The sequence below is a fragment of the Triturus cristatus genome, chromosome 1_1 (assembly GCF_964204655.1).
Source record: "Triturus cristatus chromosome 1_1, aTriCri1.1, whole genome shotgun sequence".
Classification (NCBI taxonomy): Eukaryota; Metazoa; Chordata; class Amphibia; order Caudata; family Salamandridae; genus Triturus; species Triturus cristatus.
Window position 1 is genome coordinate 880776823 of NC_140579.1, and position 23773 is coordinate 880800595.

Below are 23773 nucleotides of genomic sequence, written 5' to 3' on the forward strand. Positions count from 1 at the left end.
CCTGAAAGTCCATCGGCACCGAAAACTCAGTCGGCACCGAAAACTCAGTCGGCACCGAAAACTCAGTCGGCACCGAAAACTCAGTCGGCACCGAAAACTCAGTCGGCACCGAAAACTCAGTCGGCACCGAAAACTCAGTCGGCACCGAAAAATGCGTCCCCGCCGAAAAAAGCTCATAAAGACCCGAAGCGGACGTCGCAGACACCACCTTCGGAGCCAGATGAACTTTTTCGACCAGATCCTTCTCAAAAGCGGATCTACATCAATCCTAACACGGGACATGTGACTGCCATCCCATATAAAAAGCGGAAGCTGGACACTACACCTCCCCCAGCTCCCATACGGAAAAAGGACTGTGCTACTTCACCACTTCGTCCTTCCTCTCCTGTTTTACCTCCTAACCCGTCCCCCCCTCCTCCTCCTGATTCTCCTTTACCTTTACCTTTACCATCTCCCTATCATTCACCTCCTCCACAGGATGATAATGATGACTTAGGGGGAGGGGCGGACCCTGATTTATTTAATGATCCTGTTGATCCAAACGACCCTTTTACGTTCCCAGACCCAGCACCCATGGATGACTGGTCTTATCCTATACCTGACATGCCTGACCCCACTACCTACCCCTCCAAGCCCTCCCCTCCTGATGACCACCTAGGGTTCGGCCAACTTATAAATAGGGCAGCAACATTCCACGGCGTCACAATGCACACAGACGCCCTTGAAGAGGACTTTCTCCTTGATACCTTTGAGCAGTCACAAAAGACTGTGCACATACTGCCCATGATCAAAGGGGTTATAAAGCATGCTACTGAAGTCTTTAAGGACCCTGTTCGAGCTAGGGTTCTCAACCCACGCATCGAAAAAAAGTACCGACCAGCCCCGCAAGACCCTGCATACATTAAGGCCCAGCTCCCTTTAGACTCCTTAGTCGTATCAAATGCCAGGAAGCGCGCTAACTCACAGACAACTGGAGAAACGCCTCCCCCAGACAAAGAGTCTAAGCTTTTAGAAGCCTCAGGCAAACGGGTCGCCGCGCAGGCGGCTAACCATTGGCGTATTGCGAATACCCAGGCCCTGTTAGCCAGGTATGATAGAGCGCATTATGACCAACTTGAGGACCTTATGCAACATCTGCCTGAACCCTTTAAGTCCCAGGCCTCTGACCTCATCCAAGAAGGCAAATTAATATCTAATGCCTCCATTAAATGCGCCTTAGATGCAGCAGACACTGCTTCTAGAGCGGTCAATACTAGCGTCTTACTCAGACGACATGCCTGGCTCCGTATTTCCGGTTTTAAACCGGAGGTTCAAACCGCAATTCTAGCTCAACCTTTCAACCAAGAGCAGCTATTTGGCCCTGCAGTGGATACTGCATTAGAAAAAATGAAAAAGGATAATGAAACTGCCAAGTCTATGGGAGCACTGCAGTCTCCTCAAAACCGGGGTTCCTTTCGTCGCTCCTTTTATAGAGGAGGCTCCAAAAACACATCAACTGAGACCACGTCCACCTTTAAAAATTCTGGACAAACATCCCCTAACAGAGGTTATTTCCGGGGAGGTTATAGGGGAAACAATAACAAAGGTCGAGGGCGGGGCAACAACAACAACACCCGCACCTCACCAGCCACCAAACAGTGACTTGCCACCACTCCCCCCAGACCATTCCACTCCGGTCGGGGGGCGACTCCAACAATTCCTACCTGTCTGGACTTCCATCACCACAGACAGGTGGGTAAGACAAATTATCCAGTCTGGCTACTGCCTCGAACTCATACAATCCCCCCCAAACATACCGCCCAAACAACGTCCAATGTCCTCGCATCATCTCTCTCTCCTCAAACAAGAAGTTCAATCCCTGTTACAAAAACATGCGATAGAACCAGTCCCCCTTCAACATCAGGGAAAAGGGGTATATTCTCTATACTTCCTCATTCCCAAAAAGGACAAAACACTAAGGCCCATACTGGATCTCAGACTACTAAACCAGTATATACATTCGGATCATTTTCACATGACCACTCTCCAACAAGTCCTCCCACTTTTACAACAGGGAGACTTCCTCGCCACATTGGACCTCAAGGACGCATACTTTCACATCCCTATGCATCCCGCTCACAGAAAATATCTACGATTTGTGGTAGATGGGCAACACTATCAATTTACAGTTCTCCCATTCGGAGTAACAACGGCACCCAGAGTGTTCACCAAGTGCCTAGCAGTCGTGGCAGCGCATCTCAGAAGACAACAGATCCATGTCTTCCCCTATCTGGACGATTGGCTCATAAAAGCCAATACATACCAAAAATGCGTTCTCCACACTCATCGCACGATTCAAACTCTCCACGATTTGGGATTCACTATCAACTACCCCAAATCCCACCTACAACCTTCCCACTTACATCAGTATCTAGGAGCAACCATAGATACATCCAAAGCCATTGCCTATCCCAGCACTGCCAGGATAGCCAGTATACAAAATCTCATCTCTCAATTTCAAACTCATCCATCTCTTCCAGCAAGAGTGTTCATGCAGCTCCTAGGCATGATGGCGTCATGCATCTCCATAGTCCCACACGCACGACTTCAAATGCGTCCCTTACAGGAATGCTTAGCACAACAGTGGAACCAAGCTCACGGACAACTTACCGATCTGGTGTTGGTGGACAGTCGCTCACTTCGCTCACTGAAATGGTGGAACACCATCAACCTGTCCAAAGGGAGACCGTTCTTAGAGCCTCTTCCACAAGTTGTGCTAACTACAGACGCATCTCTCACGGGGTGGGGAGCCCACCTCCTTCACCATACCACTCAGGGCAGATGGACCAGTCAACAAAAACTGCTCCACATCAACCACCTGGAACTCTTAGCAGTGTTCCTAGCACTAAAATCCTTTCAAATTCACCTAAAGAACAAAACTGTCCTCATACGCACAGACAACATGACGACAATGTATTATATACAGAAACAGGGAGGGACACACTCTCTCCAACTGTCCCAACTGGCACAGCAAATCTGGAGATGGGCAATTCCCCAAAACATCTACCTGTTAGCAGAACATCTCCCAGGGATCCACAATCAAGTGGCCGACCTCCTAAGTCGCCACACACAACAGATCCACGAATGGGAACTACACCCCAAGGTTCTACTCCCCTTCTTCCAAAAGTGGGGACAACCAGACATAGACCTGTTCGCCACTCCCGAAAACACAAAATGCCCAACCTTCGCCGCCAGGTTTCCACACCCACAGTCGAAGGGCAATGCCCTATGGATGAACTGGTCAGGCAGATTTGCGTACGCCTTTCCGCCTCTCCCACTAGTTCCATTTGTGGTACGCAAACTGAAACAACAGTCACTAACACTAATACTAGTGGCTCCCACTTGGGCACGTCAACCGTGGTTCACCACACTTCTGGAACTATCTTTAGTTCCACATCAAAAGCTACGCCTCTCCCCGGATCTGTTAACCCAGAACCATGGAGAAATCAGACACCCAGATCCTCAAACACTGAATCTAGCGATCTGGCTCCTGAGGTCCTAGAGTTCGGTTACCTCAATCTCCCTCCAGACTGTATGAATATCATAAAAGAAGCCAGACGCCCTACTACTAGAGCGTGTTATGCCGCTAAATGGAAACGATTTGCCATCTACTGCGCTAATAATGACATACATCCATTGGATGCTTCCATCCAAAACATCATTTGCTATCTACTACACTTGCAAAGATGCAATCTAGCGTATTCCTCTATACGTTTACACCTAGCAGCCTTGGCAGCCTACTTGCAAAATAGGCAACACCTGTCCCTTTTTAAGGTACCAGCCATCAAAGCGTTTATGGAAGGTCTCAAAAGAATTCTTCCCCCAAGATTGCCACCTGCACCAGTGTGGAATCTCAATGTGGTTCTAACAAGACTCATGGGTCCCCCATTTGAACCTATGCACAAATGTGAATTGCAATTCCTAACATGGAAGGTAGCTTTCCTTATCGCAATCACTTCCCTGCGCAGAGTAAGTGAAATACAAGCCCTTACACTTGAGGAACCTTTCTTACAACTACACTGTAACAAAGTGGTTCTTAGGACAAACCCTAAATTTCTTCCAAAAGTGATTTCCCCTTTCCACCTTAACCAATCAGTAGAACTACCGGTCTTTTTTCCAAATCCAGACTCTGTAGCTGAAAGGGCCCTACATACCTTAGATGTCAAAAGAGCCTTGCTTTATTACATCGACAGGACAAAACCTTTTCGAAAGACAAAACAACTCTTTGTTGCTTTCGCGCCACCACACAAAGGCAACCCGATCTCCAAATCAGGAATAGCCCGGTGGATAGTTAAATGCATCCAAATATGCTACCTCAAGGCTAAACGTACACTTACAGTTCCCCCTAGGGCGCACTCCACGCGTAAAATAGGGGCTTCTATGGCCTTCTTAGGCAATATTCCCTTAGAAGACATTTGCAAGGCAGCCACATGGTCTACCACGCATACCTTCACTAAACACTATTGTGTTGACGTGCAGGCCAAACAACAGGCCTCCGTGGGCCAGGCTGTCCTAAAAACTTTATTTCAAGCTGCTGCAACGGATACAGGCGACCACCGCTAAGGGGAGCACTGCTGTATAATCTATCCTCAGTGTGTGATCTGCAGCTCATATGCCTCGAACGGAATATGCTACTTACCAGTATGCATCTGTTCTTGGCATGTAGAGCTGCAGAGTCACACACGCCCGCCCGCCTCCCCGGGACCTGTATCTGTTCCAGCATCCGTCTTACTTAGACATTACACATGGACATCCTTTCTTTCTTTTCTATATACTCCATCTTTTCCCATCATGGCGAAAAACAATCTGCCGATGGAGTGGATGCCCATGCGCACTGTTGTCCAGGGGAGGAGTCACCAACCTCGTGACCAAAGGCTTCTTCCGAAGACAACAACAACCTGCAATCATCCGAGCCCAACACCAGATGGCGATCTTATCCTCAGTGTGTGACTCTGCAGCTCTACATGCCAAGAACAGATGCATACTGGTAAGTAGCATATTCCTTTCATTCCAATTGTTGGTTCTAAAATAAAACAAGCATATATTTTTTATATATAAACCATTGGCCTAGAGTTCAGTTATTGAGTGTGTGAGACCATTTGCTGGCTGAGTGTGTACAACAAATGCTTTACACTGTCCGCTGATACTGCCTTACTGCTCGACCAAGCTACCACTTTAGAGAGTAAGGTTATATCTAACTTTAGCTTCTGCCAAACCTCTGGGGACTCTGGACTCTGTACACCCTGTACCTATTTGGGAACAGTATATACAGATTCACTTTCTCACACTGTGCCCTGAAACCACAGATACTTACCTGTAACCAGCATCTCTTGCGGGTGCTCCCAGTCTCCGTTGACTAACATTGGGCTCTGTGACCTCTGCACCCAGCAGCCCCAATGACACTAGTGGTGTGCTACCTACCTTAAATTAATCCTTGCCCAGTGTTGGCCTAAACCCCCAAAGGCTGGAAGAGTACTTAACTCTTAATGCAAATACCTGTTTTCTTCTCATAGGATTTGTGGGAAAGTGCCCTCTTTCTTGCCTGGTATGCCCTCACGTTTTGCTGAATTGCTGATGTACTTTGACTGAGTGTGCCCTGGGCTCCTGCCAATCAGGTACCCAGGGCCTGTGTTCTTCGCTAAAACTGCATTGAAGCCTAAACCCAATTGGCATCTCTGGCCACATGTCAGCCCCTGGTAAATGGTACCCTAGGTACCCAGGGCACTGTGACCAGAGAAGGCCCCTAAGGACTGCAGCACTCCTTGTGCCACCCTTAGAGGCCCTGTACCCTTACACAACACACACTGCCTTTGCAGGCTGAGTGTCTGGGTGCAGAACAAAACAAAGAGACGACATGGCACACATCCCTGTGTGCCATGTCCAGAAACCACTGCCCTGGTGTGAGAAAGTGGCTCTGTATATACTGTTCCCAAATAGCTACAGTGTGTACAGAGTCCACAGTCCGCAGAGGTTTGGCAGAGGTTAAAGTTAGATATAATCTTACTCTCTAAAATGGTAGCTTTGTCGAGCAGTAAGGCAGTATCAGAGGACACTGTAAAGCATTTGTTGTACACACTCAGCCAGCAAATGGTCTCACACACTCAATAACTGAACTCTAGGCCAATGGTTTATATATAAAAAAAATATATGCTTGTTTTATTTTAGAACCAACAGTAGGTATTAAAATATACTTTCTCAGAATGAGAGGCTTTAGTTAAATACTTTTGCAATATGCAATTGACTTTTGTACACAATAGTTACAGGTTGTTGCAATGGGCAACACAATTTCAAACACAATACATTGAGCTCAATGTGAGTTTTTAGGTTATTTGCAATAGATTACTTTCAGGATTACTTTTCTAATTCCAGGACTGGATCCTAGATTCAGTCCTGGGACAGGTCTTGGAAACAAGTGAGTAAATTCGTTTCAGTTACTGTTATGATTTTTAGGCAATATTTTGCTATTTTAAAAGTTGACAATTTGAAGAAATTTCATAGTAAACAGTCAATGATTCTCTATGGGAGAAAAGTCAAGTTACAGGTAAAGTATGTTCTCGTTACTTTTGTAATCCAGGTCTGGGCTCCTAGGCTCAGTACTGGGACCTCTACCTAAAACAGGTAAGTAAGTATGTTTTCACAGTTGGTACGATTTTTAAAGAATATTTGTAATATGCAAAAATCAACACTTAGAAGAAATGTCACAGAAAAACAGTCAATGGTTTCCTATGGAAGAAAATTGGGCTACTGGTAAGTACAGTTGTGAGTACTTTTTAGGGTCAGTGCTGGGCACCAAGATCCAGCACTGATATCTCACCTAATAGCAGGTGAGTATTTCCGTTTTCGTTACTCGGGTGATTTTAGGTGAATATTTAAATTTTAGAAACTCCACACTTAAAAGAAATTTCAGAAGAAACCAGTCAATGTTACCCTATGGAAGAAAATTGGGTTATCGGCTCTTGGGTAAGTACTCAACTGGCCGTGTTAAGGTTCTGGGCACACACTCAGGGGTCTCCCAGGGTCAGGTTGGTACAGTTGTTACACCCTCAGCAGCACTGGGGCGGCCGGGTGCAGAGTGAGTTAGGCCCAATGTTATCCTATGGGAGGCAGAGGGGCGTTGGTTGGTGGCTGCTGACTAGCAGGCCACGTGGCTGTGGGAGCTGGGCCCCTGGTCACTTGCTCAGGGCAAATGGGGAAGTAGGTAGGAGTAGAAGTTACACTGCCAGGGCCCCTCGGGTGGCTGGGTGCAGGGTGCTTTTGAGCCTTCCATGCGCTTAATGGATTTCAATGGGAAAGCTCCAGGTTGAACAAAGGCTGCAAACTCGGGGACAAAGATGCGTCCGGTGCCGTGACCACTTCGAGAGGTAAGTTGGGTAGTTGGAGGATAGGTAGGTACCTAGGAGACGGGCAAAGGGGGCCGCAGGGTGCCGGGTGCAGTGGTGCCTTTTGGTGTCGGGAAATCTTACCCTCTGTTGATTGCGGTTGGGGGGGTCCCTGGTTCTGAGGCTGCAGGCGGCGACAGGAGCGTCGAGGTGAGTCCTTGGGTGCCGGATTCGGGGTCACAGTCGCCGGGGGAACGTCCTCGGGGTCTTTGTCCACTCCGGCACAAGCCAGCACTGCTTGCACGTTATGATAGAGCACATTACGATGAGCTGGAGGCTATCATGCAACATCTCCCTGACAAACATAAACACAGGGCTCATGAGCTAATACAGGAGGGAAAGCTCATTACCAACACCTCAATTAAATGTGCCCTCGACGCAGCAGACACAGCTTCTAGAGCTATAAACACCAGTGTTTTGCTTCGTCGTCATGCCTGGCTCAGAATCTCAGGGTTTAAGCCAGATGTCCAGGCATCTATATTAAATCACCCCTTTGACCAACAACACCTATTTGGTCCAAAGGTCGACGAAGCATTGGAGAAAATGAAAAAGGACACGGATACAGCAAAGTCTATGGGGGCATTACAATCCCATACCCCTAGACGTTCATTTCGTCGTTCCTCCTTTCGTGGCACAGGCAGAGGTTACTCTGCCGATAGCGCCTCTACTTCCTACAAGTCCCCTCCTCAGACTACCTTCTCGAAGGGATATCAAAGAGGTGGATATAGAGGAAACAATAATAAGGGCAGGGGCAAAACCAACACCAACCGTTCTGCCACACCACCCGCCCAATGACTTTCCCCCGCTCCCCCCCCCGACCATTCCACTCCAGTCGTGGGCAGACTACGGCATTTTCTTCCCACCTGGGAGACCATAACATCAGACAAATGGGTGACACAAATTGTTCAGTCAGGCTACTGTCTCGAACTAACATCTACCCCACCCAATATTCCACCCAGGCACTGTACAATGTCGCAAGAATACACCACTCCGCTCAAACAGGAGGTAATCTCCCTCCTGCAAAAACAAGCTATAGAGCAGGTCCCCGTCAATCAGCAAAATTTAGGGGTCTACTCTCTGTATTTTCTAATACCAAAGAGATACAAGACCCTACGGCCCATTCTAGACCTCCGGCCTCTAAATGCATACATACATTCGGACCATTTCCACATGGTAACCCTCCAACAAGTTCTCCCACTCCTCTGCCAGGGAGACCTTCTCACTACACTGGACTTGAAAGACGCATACTTTCATATTCGAATACACCCTTCTCACAGGAAGTACCTCAGGTTTGTGGTGGACGGTCAGCATTACCACTTCAGAGTTCTCCCCTTCGGGGTCACAACCGCACCACGGGTGTTTACCAAATGCCTACGGTAGTAGCAGCACACCTCAGAGGATAACATATTCATGTCTTCCCTTACTTGGATGACTGGCTGATAAAAGCCGCGTCCTACCACCAGTGTGTGCAACATACAAACAGCACCATCCAACTGCTCCACCAGCTAGGCTTCACGGTGAATCTTCAAAAATCCCACCTCATACCATCTCACACAAAGCAATATCTCGGGGCCACTATAGACACCTCCAAAGCTATAGCCTATCCCAATTCAGCCAGAATCGCAAGCATACAAGCCTTGCGCCAAACATTAATTCTTCAGCACTCTCTCCCAGCAAGAGTGTTTATGAAGCTAATAGGGATGATGGCATCTTGCATCTTCATAGTGCCCCATGCAAGACTCCACATGCGTCCACTCCAAGAGTGCCTAGCACGGCAGTGGAACCAGGCCCAGGGACAGCTGACGGATCTGGTGTTGGTGGACGGCCGCACCCATCACTCTCTGCAGTGGTGGAACACCACAAACCTTTCCAAAGGGCGGCCGTTCCTGGACCCGGTTCCTCATGTGATTCTAACAACGGATGCGTCGCTCTCCGGCTGGGGAGCGCACCTTCTACACCTCACAGTGCAAGGTCTATGGACGCCACAGCAAAAATTACTCCACATCAACCATCTGGAGTTATTGGCGATCTTTCTAGCCCTGAAATCCTTTCAGAAACAAATTTCAGCCAAAGCAGTCCTCATTCGCACAGACAATATGACTGGAATGTATTATATTCAAAAACAGGGGGGAACACACTCTCCCCAGCTCTCCCGCTTAGCACAGAGCATATGGAGATGGGCAATTCCACAAAAAAATCTTTCTCCTGGCACAACACGTCCCAGGCATTCAAAACACGATGGCAGATCTGCTCAGCAGACAAACGCAGCAAATGCACGAATGGGAACTGCATCCACAAGTTCTTCGCCCATTCTTCCACAAGTCGGGGCATCCTCAGATAGACCTATTCGCCACCCACGAAAAAAAAAATTCCGAAGCTTCGCCGCCAGATACCCACACCCATTGTCCAAAGGCAATGCGATATGGATGAACTGGTCAGGCAAATTTGCATACACCTTTCCACCTCTCCCGCTAATTCCATTAGTGGTAAGGAAGCTACAACAGCACTCTCTCACACTCATTCTGGTAGCCCCAACATGGGCCAGGCAGCCGTTGTACACCACACTACTACAGCTATCGGTGGTACCGCATTAAAAACTGCACCTGTCCCCATGCCTCCTAACCTAGAACCATGGAGAAATCAGGCACCCGGACCCAGCTCAGCTCAACCTTGCGATCTGGCTCCTGAAATCTTAGAATTTGGATGCCTTAACCTTCCCCCTGATTGCATGAATATTATCAAGGAAGCCAGACGTCCTTCCACTCGAGCATGCTATGCCGCAAAGTGGAAGAGATTTGTTGTTTACTGCCGTAACAATACAATCAACCCTTTAGATGCATCCATACAGCACATCATATGCTATCTGCTCCATCTTCAAAGGTGTAACCTGGCATATTCATCCATACGTCTACACCTAGCAGCAATTGCTGCTTACCTACAAAACAGACAGCATTTATCACTGTTCAGAATGCCTGCTATTAAAGCCTTTATGGAAGGCCTTAAACGAGTAATTCCACCCAGGGCACCCCCTTCCCCTGTATGGAATCTAAACTTAGTTCTTACAGTGCTAATGGGTCCGCCTTTCGAACCAATGCATAAATGTGAGCTACAGTTCCTCACTTGGAAAACAGCTTTCCTCGTAGCGATCACTTCCCTTAGAAGGGTTAGTGAGATACAAGCGTTCACTATACAAGAACCCTTTTTACAGATACATCACAGCAAGGTGATACTTCGCACAAATCAAAAATTTTTGCCCAAGGTCATTTCCCCCTTCCATCTTAATCAATCGGTGGAATTACTGGTTTTTTTCTCACAACCTCAATCTGTTGCGGAAAGGGCTCTACATACACTTGATGTTAAAAGGGCTTTACTGTACTACATACAAAGAACGCAACCCTTCAGAAAGACTAAACAATTGTTTGTCTCCTCTCCACCGCATAAAGGCAACCTCATCTCTAAATCAGGGGTAGCTAGGTGGATTGTAAAGTGCATACAAATTTGCTATCACAAAGCAAAAAGAACATTATCTGTTCCACCTAAAGCCCACTCTACAAGAAAGATAGGGGCTTCTATGGCTTTTCTAGGGAACATACCCTTAGATGACATCTGCAAAGCAGCCACATGGTCAACACCGCACACCTTCATAAAACATTACTGTGTAGACGTGCACTCCAAACAACAAGCTAGTGTGGGCCAGGCTGTACTAAAGACACTATTTCAAACCACTGCAAACGGATACCGGTGGTCGCCGCTAGTGCTGGGTACTGCTATATAATCTATGCAAAAGTGTATAATCTGCAGCTCATATGCCTCGAACGGAATATGCTACTTAGCAGTATGCATCTGTTCTTGGCATGTAGAGCTGCAGATCTATACACGCCCACCCGCCTCCCCAGCTACCTGTATCCGTTCCAGTCTATCTTATTTAGATACAACACACATGGGTTTCTTACTATTATCACTACGCTCCATCTTTTCCCTGCTGGCGAAAAACAATCTGAGGATGGAGCCGAAGCCCATGCGCAGTACGGACCGAAGGAGGAGTCACCGAGCTCGTGACTTCCAAAGACTGTCCAAGAAGAAAAACAAACTGCAAACATCCGGGCCCAACACCAGATGGCGATCTATGCAAAAGTGTATAGATCTGCAGCTCTACATGCCAAGAACAGATGCATACTGGTAAGTAGCATATTCCTTCCTGTTTTCTGTACTCCTGTTATGCCACCCTCACTTGTTTTCCCCACTGGTTCTCCCACCCAAAGTGGGGGTCAGAACCAGTGGGGACCAGTTGCTGAAAGCAGCAGTTGTCCTGGGGAAGCTCACAAAGAAGCTTCCCCTTCGCGAACCCTGCCCATCCTGGGGGCAACGGCTGCATTGTTTCAGGCCCCAGAGAGCAGCAGGCTCTCGACCCAGGGTTCCAGAAATATGTCTGGTAGTGGCAGCTGAAAGCAGCCACTCAGCCTGGACACTAGTGGTGGGTTAGTTTTCAGGGGGCATCTCTGAGATTCCCTCTGTGTGAATTTTTCATTAAATCCCACACTGGTATCAGTGTGGGTTTAATGTTCTGAGAAGTTTGATAGAAAACTTCTCAGTTTTCAGTGTAGCCATTATGGTGCTGTGGAGTTTGTAATGACAAACTGACAGCACCATATACTCTTAATGGCAGCGGGTGATTGCCGCTGTGTGCTGGTGGCTCTCCTGGCCGTTAATGCTGCCTATTGCCGTTATTGCTGCTAAACCCTATTTTGCTATTTGCACTCATAGGTGTTTTTACTGTGTGAGCATTGTACTTCTTTTAATCACTTATAACATTCAAGCGCGACTGCGGTACCTGCCTGTAAGAGCGAGCCCGCTTGGTGTGGTCAGCGCTCTAGTTTACCTCCGCCCTATAAAACACCGCAATGACGCGGTGTGTTTCAGGGCAAACTTCGTTACTGAGACGGCGCTGGTGGAAGTGTCGGAGGCCATAAAGGATGCTCTGGATAAGAGCGGCAAGGCTGTATTGATATTACTGGATTTATCTGCGGCCTTTGATACCGTCCCCCCTGACCGACTCCTGGCTAGACTTCAGGAGTGCGGTTTCTGGGGCACGGCACTCAATTGGTTTGCCTCCTTTCTAAAGGATCGCCAGCAAATTGTCTGGTCCCCACCCTTCGCTGACCCTATCCTCCCCCTGGAGGTGGGAGTTCCTCAGGGATCTATTCAGAGCCCTACTTTTTTAATATATATATGGCCCCCTTAGCGACTCTGGCCGAGGGGCACGGAGCAAAAATTGTATCATATGCAGACGATACGCAGCTGCTCTTCATCTGTGATAAAGACACGGATTTTAATAGAGATTTTAATGGATATGATTAACTCTTGCTTGACTGAAGTGGTCTTTTGGCTCCAGTCTAATCAGCTTAAATGTAATCCTGAAAAGTCAGAGATCCTCATCTTCGGCCACCCCCTGAGTAAAATGTGGCATAACTAGTGGCCTTCTGACATGTCTCCCCCGACAACTTCTGTAAAAATAGTGAAGAATCTAGGGGTGAAGCTGGACGAGAAACTCTCTATGCAGGCACAGATTGTCAGTTGTTGGCTCCTGCTTTGGCATGCTGAAAATGCTAAAGCAGTTCCGATCTCTCCTGCCTTTTTCTCAGAGGAAAACAGTAGACCAAGCACTGATAGTCTCCAGGCTGGACTATGTAAATGTACTGTACCTAGGGTTGCCGGAGTATCTACTGGCAAGGCTGCAGGTGGCTCAGAATGCAGCAGCCAGAGCAATACTCCTGCTCAGCCCCACAGCACGGATGCCCACATAGTTGAAATCCCTACATTGGCTACCAGTTAGCAAGAGGATCCATTTTAAGGCCATGGTCCTGGCTTTTAAGGCTCTCAATGGCATAGGTGCCGGGTACATCAGGACGAGAATTCAGTTCTATCACCCTCTCCGTGCATTCAAGGTACACAACACTTCAGTTGGCGCGCACCCCTAAATTCCACCGAGCGTGGGTAGGGGGATGCTCCTTCCAGGTGCTAGCGGCTGAACTGTGGAACACTCTGCCACGCGAACTATGACAGATGCAGAACCTGCTTGCGTTTAGGAAATCATTGAAAACCTGGTTATTCCAGCAATAATTTTCAACCTGGTTGACACGGCACACAGCTAATTGTAGTCATCATGCCTCAGCGCTGGGACACTCGATTGAATAGCTGTGCACTTTACAAATATACATTTAACATAAAATAACTGCACTTAACAATGTCTAAGAAAGGACTTAGACACTGTAGGGGTACAGGGCTCATGCACCTCTACCCTCACCACTGGTATGGTGCACCCAGCTAGAAGGGTGACTGATCTATGCCAGGGCAGTGGGTTGTAGGCATGGCACACAAAGATGTGTGCCATGTCGACTCTTCACTTTGTTCTGCACCAAAACACGTAGCCTGCAAAGGCAGTGTGTGCGTGTCAGGGTACAGGGCCTCTAAGGGTGCCACAATAAGTCTGCAACCCTTACAGGCCTTCTCTGGTCACAGTGCTCTGTGTACCTGTGGTACCATTTTCCAGGGGCTGACCTGTGGCTAGAGATGCCAATTGGGTTTAGGCTTCAATGCAGTTTTAGGGAAAAAAACATAGTCCCTGTGTACCTGATTAGCAGGAGGCCAGGACACACTCACTGAAAGCACATCAGCAATTCAGCAAAAAGTGGGGGCAATCATGCAGGAAGAGGGCACTTTCTCACACCGTCGCATATAATATAATGCACCGTGCCTTACGGCTCTTAATGCCTGCTGTGTGGGTGACCTACATATAGTATATGCGGTGCAGCTTAGCATGGCACACGGGGTTCACAACGGTTTGCACCATTTCACGCATCCTGCAATGGCAGTCTGCATTCAGTTTTTGTGTGTCCCCCTTTGGGTGGCATAATAATTGCTGCAGCCCATCGGGGTCCTCTTCAGAACCCATGCCCTGGGTACCAGGGTACCATTTACTGGAAACTTGCAGCGGTACTTAAGTCCTTGCTGATAGGGTTCCAATTACTACTTTTACATTGTTTCAAGGGAATGAGCACTTGCACTTGGGGCCTGGTTAGCAAGGCTTCTGTGCACTTTCAGTCGAAAAACATCAGTACTATGGCAGAAAGTGGAAGAGGCAAGTCAAAAAAGGGACGCTTTCCTACAAAAGTTCAAAAACATGCTCCATCTGTCAGTGCTGAGGCAGGGTGAGATCTGCTTGTTCTCTATGTATCCTGTAATTGGAGGCTGTCCTCTATTTCCTGGCTCCAGAGGATCTAGGAGTCAGCCTGTTTTCACACCCCCGGCGTCTGGCACAAATCCGCTCGAAGGAAGAGTGTCCTCATTCACAAACCAATTGAACAATCATTTTAGCCCTTTTGGTTCTGTAAATGTCACAGATTGAAGTTCCAACCCAACTGAAGATCGTTGTTGCCAGTGGCTATCTGCTATGGCACATGTAGGTAAGGGTGGTGGGGCCGGGTTGGGGGTGAGTTCGACAGATGAAGGAAAATTAATCATTTATTTAATTTGTTTGTTGATGTGTGATTTTATGTATTGGTTCTCTGTAAGGGATGCCTGCATCACAGTTGCATTCATATGCAACACACTGACCCCTTTTGGGTCAAGTTGCCCATTACGAAAATATAAAATAAATTAAGTAAATTGTTCTTTAGGCTTCTGCTTTCCCAGTACTAATTGTCTTCATCCAACAGGAGACTCTGGTGATCGACACACCACGGGTGCGAAAACAGACTCGCCACTTCAGCAACTTGAAGGATGATGACATGGTGTCATTTTCAGATCTGGAGAGTGAAGATGATGATATGCGACCTCGGCCCCGGAGGCATGATCGACATCATCATGGCTATGGGCGTACTGACTGCTTCTGTGTGGAAAAGCACTTGCTGGTTTATGGGTGAGTAGTCTCTGACTTAAGGTAGATGTATTTTTGGCAGTGCAGAATGTCTCACATTAGGGTAAGTTACCAATGACACTGCAGCATGCTTAACTCAAGGGTCTCTTGTTGACTGTAGCAGTAGAGATATGTTTAATGTAATCTTTCTAAATCATGCTGCTCTGGTGTTATTGGGTACATTCGTCAGAGACTGGCAGGTTCCATACAGAAAGATGTGTGTTCGAGTTATCTGTTCTGTAGATACACATACTTTGCATACTCCTGCCACCTAGTTTTGGGTCCGGATATTTGCTAGTTCTTTTTCTTCGGAGAGCTCTTTCCAGTCACGAGGTAAGGTGACTCCTCCTTTCGGTGATAGTGTGCATGGACTTCAACTTCATTGTTAGCTAGTTTTTCTTCCGCCATCGGGTTCGAACGTGCATTGCTGCGCTCCGTTCTGAAACCATTCTTCAGGGTTCCCTCTGTGCGCAATTTACTCTGCCCTTAAAAGTATGGCTCTCGAATGTGTTTTCCTGTTTTCTGGGTATTGAATCGATGCATTGGGGGCGTCCCTCACGCATAGCCGCGTCAGTCCACCAGTCAGTCGATGGAACGAACTCCATTCCAATTCTGTCCTCTGTGCCACGCCAAGTACCCTCGCACCGACCTACAGCAAGTCTGTAAAGTGTGCCTATCACCAGAGCACAAGGAGGAAGACTGTGACGCCTGTAAGTTGTTTTGGTCGAAGAAAACTCTACGTGATCATCCGGCTCGATGTGAAATGCTACAGCAAAGCATTCAATACACTCCAGACATCTTCAGCTCAGATTCCAAGCATGAAGAGGTCGAAGCGTTGGCGAAAAAAAGAAGAGGCCATCTGTTCCCAGAGTCGGATTCTGAACTCTAGATAGATTTGGAGTACAAAGACATGCCTCTGGGACAGGGTGCCCCGAGTTACGGAAGACACCTTGCCCCTAAAAAATTTTTCCTAAAAACATACGGCTCAGGCACCACCTCTAGCTTCTGGCCAAGGTCTGCACCGAGACAATGTTTCCGATGCCCAGCCTTCTGGCTCGGCACTGAAACAAATTGTCAAGCCTTCTGGCTTGGGACAGAGTCAGCCGAAATCATCTTTGGATCCGAAACTGTTGCGGGGATTCTGCTCATGCACAGAACTATGCACAGGAAACCAGGACCTCAGTAAATTGTGGTGTACCAAAAAACTCACCTTAGTACCCAGAACCGCTATCCGACTAGCATCAGTGTCTCATTCGTTCTCCGTACTACAGCAAAGCTACCAATGATTAGACAACCCAGAACAAGCGACTTGGGTTACTCTCAGGAATGGTGGGAATCAAAAACACCTTTTCGTTTTTATTCTCATATCAGTCCACAACGTGAGTAATCAGAGGCACGGAAAATTTTAAAATGTATATTTATAACTACGTGCTCTAAGATGCAGTATTTTGGCTAACATAAGCAAACAAATGATTAGAAATAAAAGCATCAGCATGGCTACAATTCCATAAAACACAAAGGGAGAAATCATATTTGTTGGAGCCGGCCTCGTGGCGTGGTCCTGTTCCCCCTCGCCAAGCCGCACGAGGTCCCCTGCACCTCGGGGCTCCTCCATTTTGGATTGTACGTGACTCTGCGCACCAGCCCACGTGACCCCGCTCAACCCGGCCTCGGCCCCAGCAAGCCCCGACATCAAGGCACCAACAACTGGCCAGGGGGTACCCCGTGAACACGCCCCCACTCCCGGCGGAGGGCAGTATCGATGGGACCCCCAACCGTCCTCCCACACCTAGGTGCGATCGCCCCATAGCTCTCCTGGGCCTGGCGCCTCTCCTGCTGAGCATATGGCCGCTCCCTACCCGGCCTCTCCGCCCCCCCCCGGGCGCAAGGGTCCGAACATCAAAGGGCTCCAGACCTATATCTGGGGCGACCCTGCAACACGACAGCAGTTGTATCCCGGAATCAAGAGCCCTGCTGATCGGATCGCTGCTGACCCTACGGAGAATGACTCATCCTGGAACCACGCTCTGAGCCCTGCTGACTACGTCGGGGCTCCACTGTGCTTAAAGACCTTCACGAACCCTTGGGGCCCTGCTGACGCTGTCGCGGCCTGACCTTGTTGAACTTGCCATCAGAGCCCGGCTGACCTCGTCGCGGCTCGACCGAAGCGGACCTACCACCGGAGCCCTGCTGACTGTGTTGCGGCTCGACCCAAGCGGAACTACCACCCGAGCCCTGCAGACCCCGTTGCGGCTCTCCACGTCCGAGCTGCTTTGAGACCAGCACCTGCCGCTCCGGTCCCACCTTCGGCCTAACGCAAGGTCTGGCGTAGAGCTTCCCCGTACCAGGCTGGTACTAAGACTGTCCCGCTACCCTGTCCCTACAAAAACATTGAGACTATTTCTGGATCTCTCGATTCCCCCTGTAAATATTTTGAATGTGCTACTATTGATAAAGTACCTAGATAAGCAACTGATACGGAGTCCTGTGTGGTGGTGTTACTGGGCCTAGTACGATCATAGGAGAAAGACCTCTCCTAGGAGGCTTCTCAGCAGCGCTCGGCTATAACTTTGCGGTAGGGAGGTGCCCCGGAGTGGGCCCCCTGACTCCCCGGTGGTCCTCCCTCCAACATTTGGTGGCAAGCAACGGGATCCGAGCCAGACGCAATCGTACAGGCAAGTAACGCACCCGCTGCCTAACCAGACGGAAAAAGAAAGAGAACCATGAGCAGCCAAGAAACAACCGTGGCCGCAACCTTCCAGCAAGAAAGGTTGGAAGAATACACCCACAAAGAATTGAAACCATTCTGCAAGGACAAAGGGATCCCAACCACAGGATTGGGCACCAAGGAAGAAATGCAGAAAGCCCTGAAAGCCTGTGCAGAATCCGAGGCCACTCCACCCCAAGGCGAAGGGACCTCGGCCCGGAACGAAAACCTACCGCCGACCATGACCCCGGCAGATGGGGGACGAAGCATCCCGGAAGCCGGCCCATCCCACGAAGAAATGCGAGAACGGGAGAGGGTCCGGACACACGAATTGGAACTCGCACGACTCTGGCTGGATGGTGTACTCCTGCTGGCGGAGAAAAAGTTGGCCTTGGAGCAACTACGGCTGCAGGAGGAAATCGAAGAAAAGAAACGGCATCGAGAACTAGAAGAGAAACGGCTAACCCTCGAGCACGAGAGGGGCCTCAAGGAACTCGAACTGAAATCCAAAACGGGGGAGACCAGCACCCCCGGATCCCGGGACGCTCTGCCACTGACCGAGCCAAAGGTTCATATCCCTAAGGATGTCGTCAAGGAGTACTATAAAAACGACAACATCCAGCAATGGTTCCGAGCATACGAGGTAGCCATGACCTCCCATCGGGTACCCCGGAAGGATTGGGGTGCCGGCCTATGGGGGAGGTTCCTCAGCGAGGGCCGGGATACCCTGCTGCAACTCCCCGACGCGGTGATGACCTCGTACGACCACATGAAAGAGGCCCTACTCACCCACTACGGACTATCAGCCGAGATGTACCGGCAGCGCTTCCGGGACTGCAAGAAGCTCCCCGGTACCACATGGGTCGAATATGTGGACTTCTTCAGCAGAGCCTTTGAAGGGTGGATAAGAGGGAGCAAGGTCACCTCGTACAACGAACTGTTCGACCTCCTTGTCTGGGGTCACATCGCCAACAACTGCTTTGTCGAACTAAGGCAACACCTCCTTGACAGCAAACTGACCGAGCCCCGGAAGCTCGCCGCCGAAGCCGACCGATGGGTCAACACCCGGGTCCCCCGGAACCCCGTGGGGGACTACCAACGGAGTACCATGGGACCTCCTCGCCAGCGGGGCGGAGGAGGAGGGTCCCACTGCAGTCGAGAATTCCCGGCCGGGCTGCCCCGCAGCCCGCCACGAGGCCAAGCCGCCAACCACACGTCCCCGACCCTGGTCCGTAGGGGGACCCCCATCGCCAGGCCTGGACCCCGACCAACAGTGACCTGCTTCGGCTGCCAACAGACAGGCCACTATGCGAGCGACCCGGCCTGCCCCGTGAACCGACAAAACGGGACCGCTGGGCCCCCTCCCCGACAAATAGCCGCCGCAGCCCTGGGGGAAGGAGAAGAAGAGGAGGAAAACCGCGACGTCGGGTCCCCCGAGTGGGAACCGGCTGCCATGTCACTCGTATGCCTGGGCACCCGAGAAATGGTGCCCCGAGCACCCATCCCGAGCAACACCCAGAAGTACCAGCAGTGGGTCACCATCAATGGGCAACGGGCCGAAGCCCTCCGTGACACCGGGGCCAGTTTGACCGCTGTCCGCTGCCACCTGGTGACCCCCGAACAGATCCTGCCGCATGTCCTATGCCCTGTCCGGACCGCGGACAACACCGAAAGCATGTGCCGGATGGCCCGGATCCCCTTCGAGTGGGGACGAGTGTCAGGCACCCTGAAAGTAACTGTCCGCGACGACGCTCCAGTGGACTGCCTCCTGGGGAACGACCTGGAGAGCTCCCCCTGGGCCCAGGTGGAGCGCCGAGAGCATCTGGGGATGCTAGGGCTGCCCGAATGGGCCTGCGCCACCACCCGTTCCATGACCGCCCAACCAGCCGCTGCAGCGGCCCCCGTCGAGCCTGCGGGCCCAGAACTGCCACTCTCCTCCGGCACGGAGGAGCCTGACGATGAGGCCGGGCCATCCGAACTTTCCCCCGACGAGGCCACCTCCCTCAGCGAGATCCCCGAGCTGGCCCAGTGGCGCCACGACGGGGGCCCCACCCGCGAACAGTTCCAACAAGAACAGAAGGCCTACCCGTCCCTCGAAGGGGCCCGACAGCAAGCGACTGCCCAGGCCACGGGGGACCCCACGGGAACCCACTGGATCTATTGGGACAATGACTTGTTATATAGCGAACAGAAAGTCGCCGAACTAGAAGCCGGCCGTGTGTTGGTGGTTCCCCTCCGATTCCGAGAGTTCCTCCTGAACCTGGCGCATGACGTGCCCCTCGCCGGACACCTCGGACGAGACAGGACCTACAGCCGCTTTGTGACCCATTTTTATTGGCCCCGAATGCGGAGAGACGTGGACCACCACTGCCGGTCCTGCCAGACCTGCCAAGCCAGCGGGAAGACTGGGGTCGAGTCAAGGCCCCCCTCCAACCATTTCCAGCCGTCCACACCCCGTTCGAACGGGTAGGGATCGACATCGTGGGGCCCCTTGACCCCCGAACCGCCCTGGGCCACCGCTTCATCCTGGTACTGGTCGACCACGCCGCCCGATACCCAGAGGCCATCCCCCTCTGAACTGTGACAGCTCCAGTGGTGGGCCGGGCCCTGATGGGCATCTTCTCCAGGGTGGGGTTCCCCCGAGAAGTGGTGAGCGACAGGGGTACGAACTTCATCTCGAAATACATGAGATCCCTCTGGCAACAATGTGGGGTCACCTACAAGTTCACCACCCCTTACCACCCCCAGGGGAACGGACTGGTCGAGCGGTTCAACAGAACCTTGAAAGGAATGATCAAGGGCCTGGAAGAGCCCCTGAGGAGGAGATGGGACGTCCTGCTGCCATGCCTCCTGTTCGCCTATCGAGAGGTTCCACAGAAATCCCTGGGCTTCAGCCCCTTCGAACTGTTGTATGGGCACCCCGTCCGAGGGCCCCTCAGCCTGGTCAAAGAGTGCTGGGAGGCGAGCGTCCAAGATGCCCCCCCCGACGTCTACAGGTACCTCTTGACCCTGCGGAACCAGACTCGGCAGTTCCGGGCCCTGGCAAAAGCCAACCTCGAAGCCAGCCAAGAAGACATGAAACGCTGGTATGACGAAAATGCCTCGACCATCGAGTTCGAGCCGGGCCAGCAAGTCTGGGTCATGTCGCCCGTGGACCCCTGCGCCCTTCAGGACAGATGGACCGGGCCCTTCAAGGTGGTTGAGAAGAAGAGCCCCGTCGCCTACTTGGTCGACATGGAGTCCCCAAGGAACCCCCTCCGGGTCCTACACGCCAACTGGCTCAAGCCCCACTTTGCCCGAACCGAACTAAGCCTGCTGCTGGCTACCGACGATGGGGGCGAAAGCGACTCCGAGCCCCTACCCGACCCCCTGGGGTCCTCGGACCAAGACGGCTCCCTGGAGGGCGTCAAACTCTCCACCACCCTGACCCCAGAACCGCGCCATGACTGCCGGCAGCTGCGGCAACCCTTCGCTGCCCTCTTCTCTCTCACGCTCGGGGTGACCCCCTGGTGCGTCCACGACGTGGATACCGGGGACAGCCCCCCTGTGCGACACCGCGCCTACAGAGTGCCCGACTGGGTCCGAGCCTGCATACAAACGGAGGTCTCCAAGATGCTCGCTCTCGGAGTCATCGAGCCATCCGACAGCCCGTGGGCCAGCCCTGTGGTCTTGGTGCCGAAGGCCGCCGCCCCCGGCACCCCCCCCCCCGGAACTCCGATTTTGTGTGGACTACAGGGGCCTAAACGCAGTCACCAAGACCGATGCCCACCCCCTGCCACGGGCAGACGAGCTGATCGACCGCTTAGGGGCCGCCCGCTACCTAAGCACTTTTGATCTCACCGCTGGGTACTGGCAGATCAGGCTCACCCCCGGCGCCCAGGAACGATCCGCCTTCTCCACCCCCGATGGGCACTACCACTTTCGGGTGATGCCCTTCGGTATGAAGAACGCCCCAGCGACCTTCCAGAGACTGGTGAATAAGGTCCTGGCCGGACTAGAAGCCTTCAGCGCGGCCTACTTAGACGACATTGCAGTCTTCAGCAACCACTGGGCCGCGCACCTAGGACACCTCAGAGAAGTCCTAGCCGCTCTCCAAAGGGCCGGGCTCAAGGCCAGCAAGTGCCAGATCGGTCAAGGATCAGTGACCTATCTGGGCCATCAGGTCGGGAGTGGCCAGGTGGCGCCCCTCCAGTTGAAGGTCGATGCCATCCAGGCGTGGGAGCCCCCCGCCACCCAAACAGCTGTCCGGGCCTTCTTAGGCCTCACAGGCTACTACCGGCGATTTATCAAAGACTATGGCAGTATTGTGGGCCCCCTCACGGAGCTCACTTCCAAAATGCAACCCAAGACGGTGCACTGGACACCCCGCTGTCAGACCGCTTTTGAAACCCTCAAGGCGGCAATGTGCGCTGCCCCTGTACTACAGGCCCCTGACTACGGCAAGGAATTCGTGGTTCAGACAGATGCCTCGGAGTACGGGGTTGGGGCGGTCCTCTCCCAGATGGACACCGAGGGCCTCGACAGACCTGTGGCCTTCATCAGCCGCAGACTGCTGCCCCGAGAACAGAGGTGGAGCACCATCGAGCGGGAGGCCTTCGCCGTGGTATGGGCTCTCAAAAAGCTCCGGCCCTACCTTTTCGGCACCCACTTCCGAGTCCAGACTGACCATCGGCCCCTGCGGTGGCTAATGCAGATGCGGGGCGAGAACCCCAAATTGTTGCGATGGTCCATGTCGCTGCAAGGGATGGACTTCACCGTAGAGCACCGGGCCGGCAACGACCACGCCAATGCCGACGGCCTATCCAGATTCTTCCGCCTCGGCGAGGAGAACCCCCAAGGAGATGGGTGACTCTCCCTGCCTTCCGCTAGAGGGGGGACGCTTGTTGGAGCCGGCCTCGTGGCGTGGTCCTGTTCCCCCTCGCCAAGCCGCACGAGGTCCCCTGCACCTCGGGGCTCCTCCATTTTGGATTGTACGTGATTCTGCGCACCAGCCCACTTGACCCCGCTCAACCCGGCCTCGGCCCCAGCAAGCCCCGACATTAAGGCACCAACAACTGGCCAGGGGGTACACCGTGAACACGCTCCCACTCCCGGCGGAGGGCAGTATCGATGGGACCCCCAACCGTCCTCCCACACCTAGGTGCGATCGCCCCACAGCTCTCCTGGGCCTGGCGCCTCTCCTGCTGAGCATATGGCTGCTCCCGACCCGGCCTCTCCGCCCCCCCCGGGCGCAAGGGTCCGGACATCAAAGGGCTCCAGACCTATATCTGGGGCGACCCTGCAACAGGACAGCAGTTGTATCCCGGAGTCAAGAGCCCTGCTGATCGGATCGCGGCTGACCCTACGGAGAAAGACTCATCCTGGAACCACGCTCTGAGCCCTGCTGACTACGTCGCGGCTCCACCGTGCTTAAAGACCTTCACGAACCCTTGGGGCCCTGCAGACGCTGTCGCGGCCCGACCTTGTTGAACTTCCCATCAGAGCCCGGCTGACCACGTCGCCGCTCGACCCAAGCGGAACTACCACTGGAGCCCTGCTGACTGTGTCGCGGCTCGACCCAAGCGGAACTACCACCCGAGCCCTGCAGACCCCGTCGCGGCTCTCCACGTCCGAGCTGCTTTGAGACCAGCACCTGCCGCTCCGGTCCCCGGAGCCACCTTCGGCCTAACGCCAGGTCTGGCGCAGAGCTTCTCCGTACCAGGCTGGTACTAAGACTGTCCCGCTACCCTGTCC

The 23773-nt window shown here is 51.9% G+C and overlaps 2 protein-coding genes across 8 annotated transcripts in view; both read left to right on the plus strand.

Moving 5' to 3' along the window:
- Positions 1–12776, plus strand: part of LOC146871235 (uncharacterized) — a 63178-nt gene extending 50402 nt beyond the window's left edge. The window contains exons 2-3 of the mRNA XM_085599722.1: positions 478–1561; positions 12661–12776. Coding sequence (XP_085455848.1) covers positions 478–1561; positions 12661–12776 — 1200 coding nt within the window. The remainder of the gene's footprint in view (positions 1–477; positions 1562–12660) is intronic.
- LOC146871232 (ATP-dependent chromatin remodeler CHD8-like) overlaps positions 1–23773 on the plus strand; it is a 2388691-nt gene that overhangs the window by 948397 nt on the left and 1416521 nt on the right. For all 7 annotated transcript variants that reach the window (XM_085650618.1, XM_085650635.1, XM_085650640.1 and 4 more), the window contains exon 21: positions 15134–15336. In XM_085650618.1, the coding sequence (XP_085506744.1) occupies positions 15134–15336 (203 nt within the window). The remainder of the gene's footprint in view (positions 1–15133; positions 15337–23773) is intronic.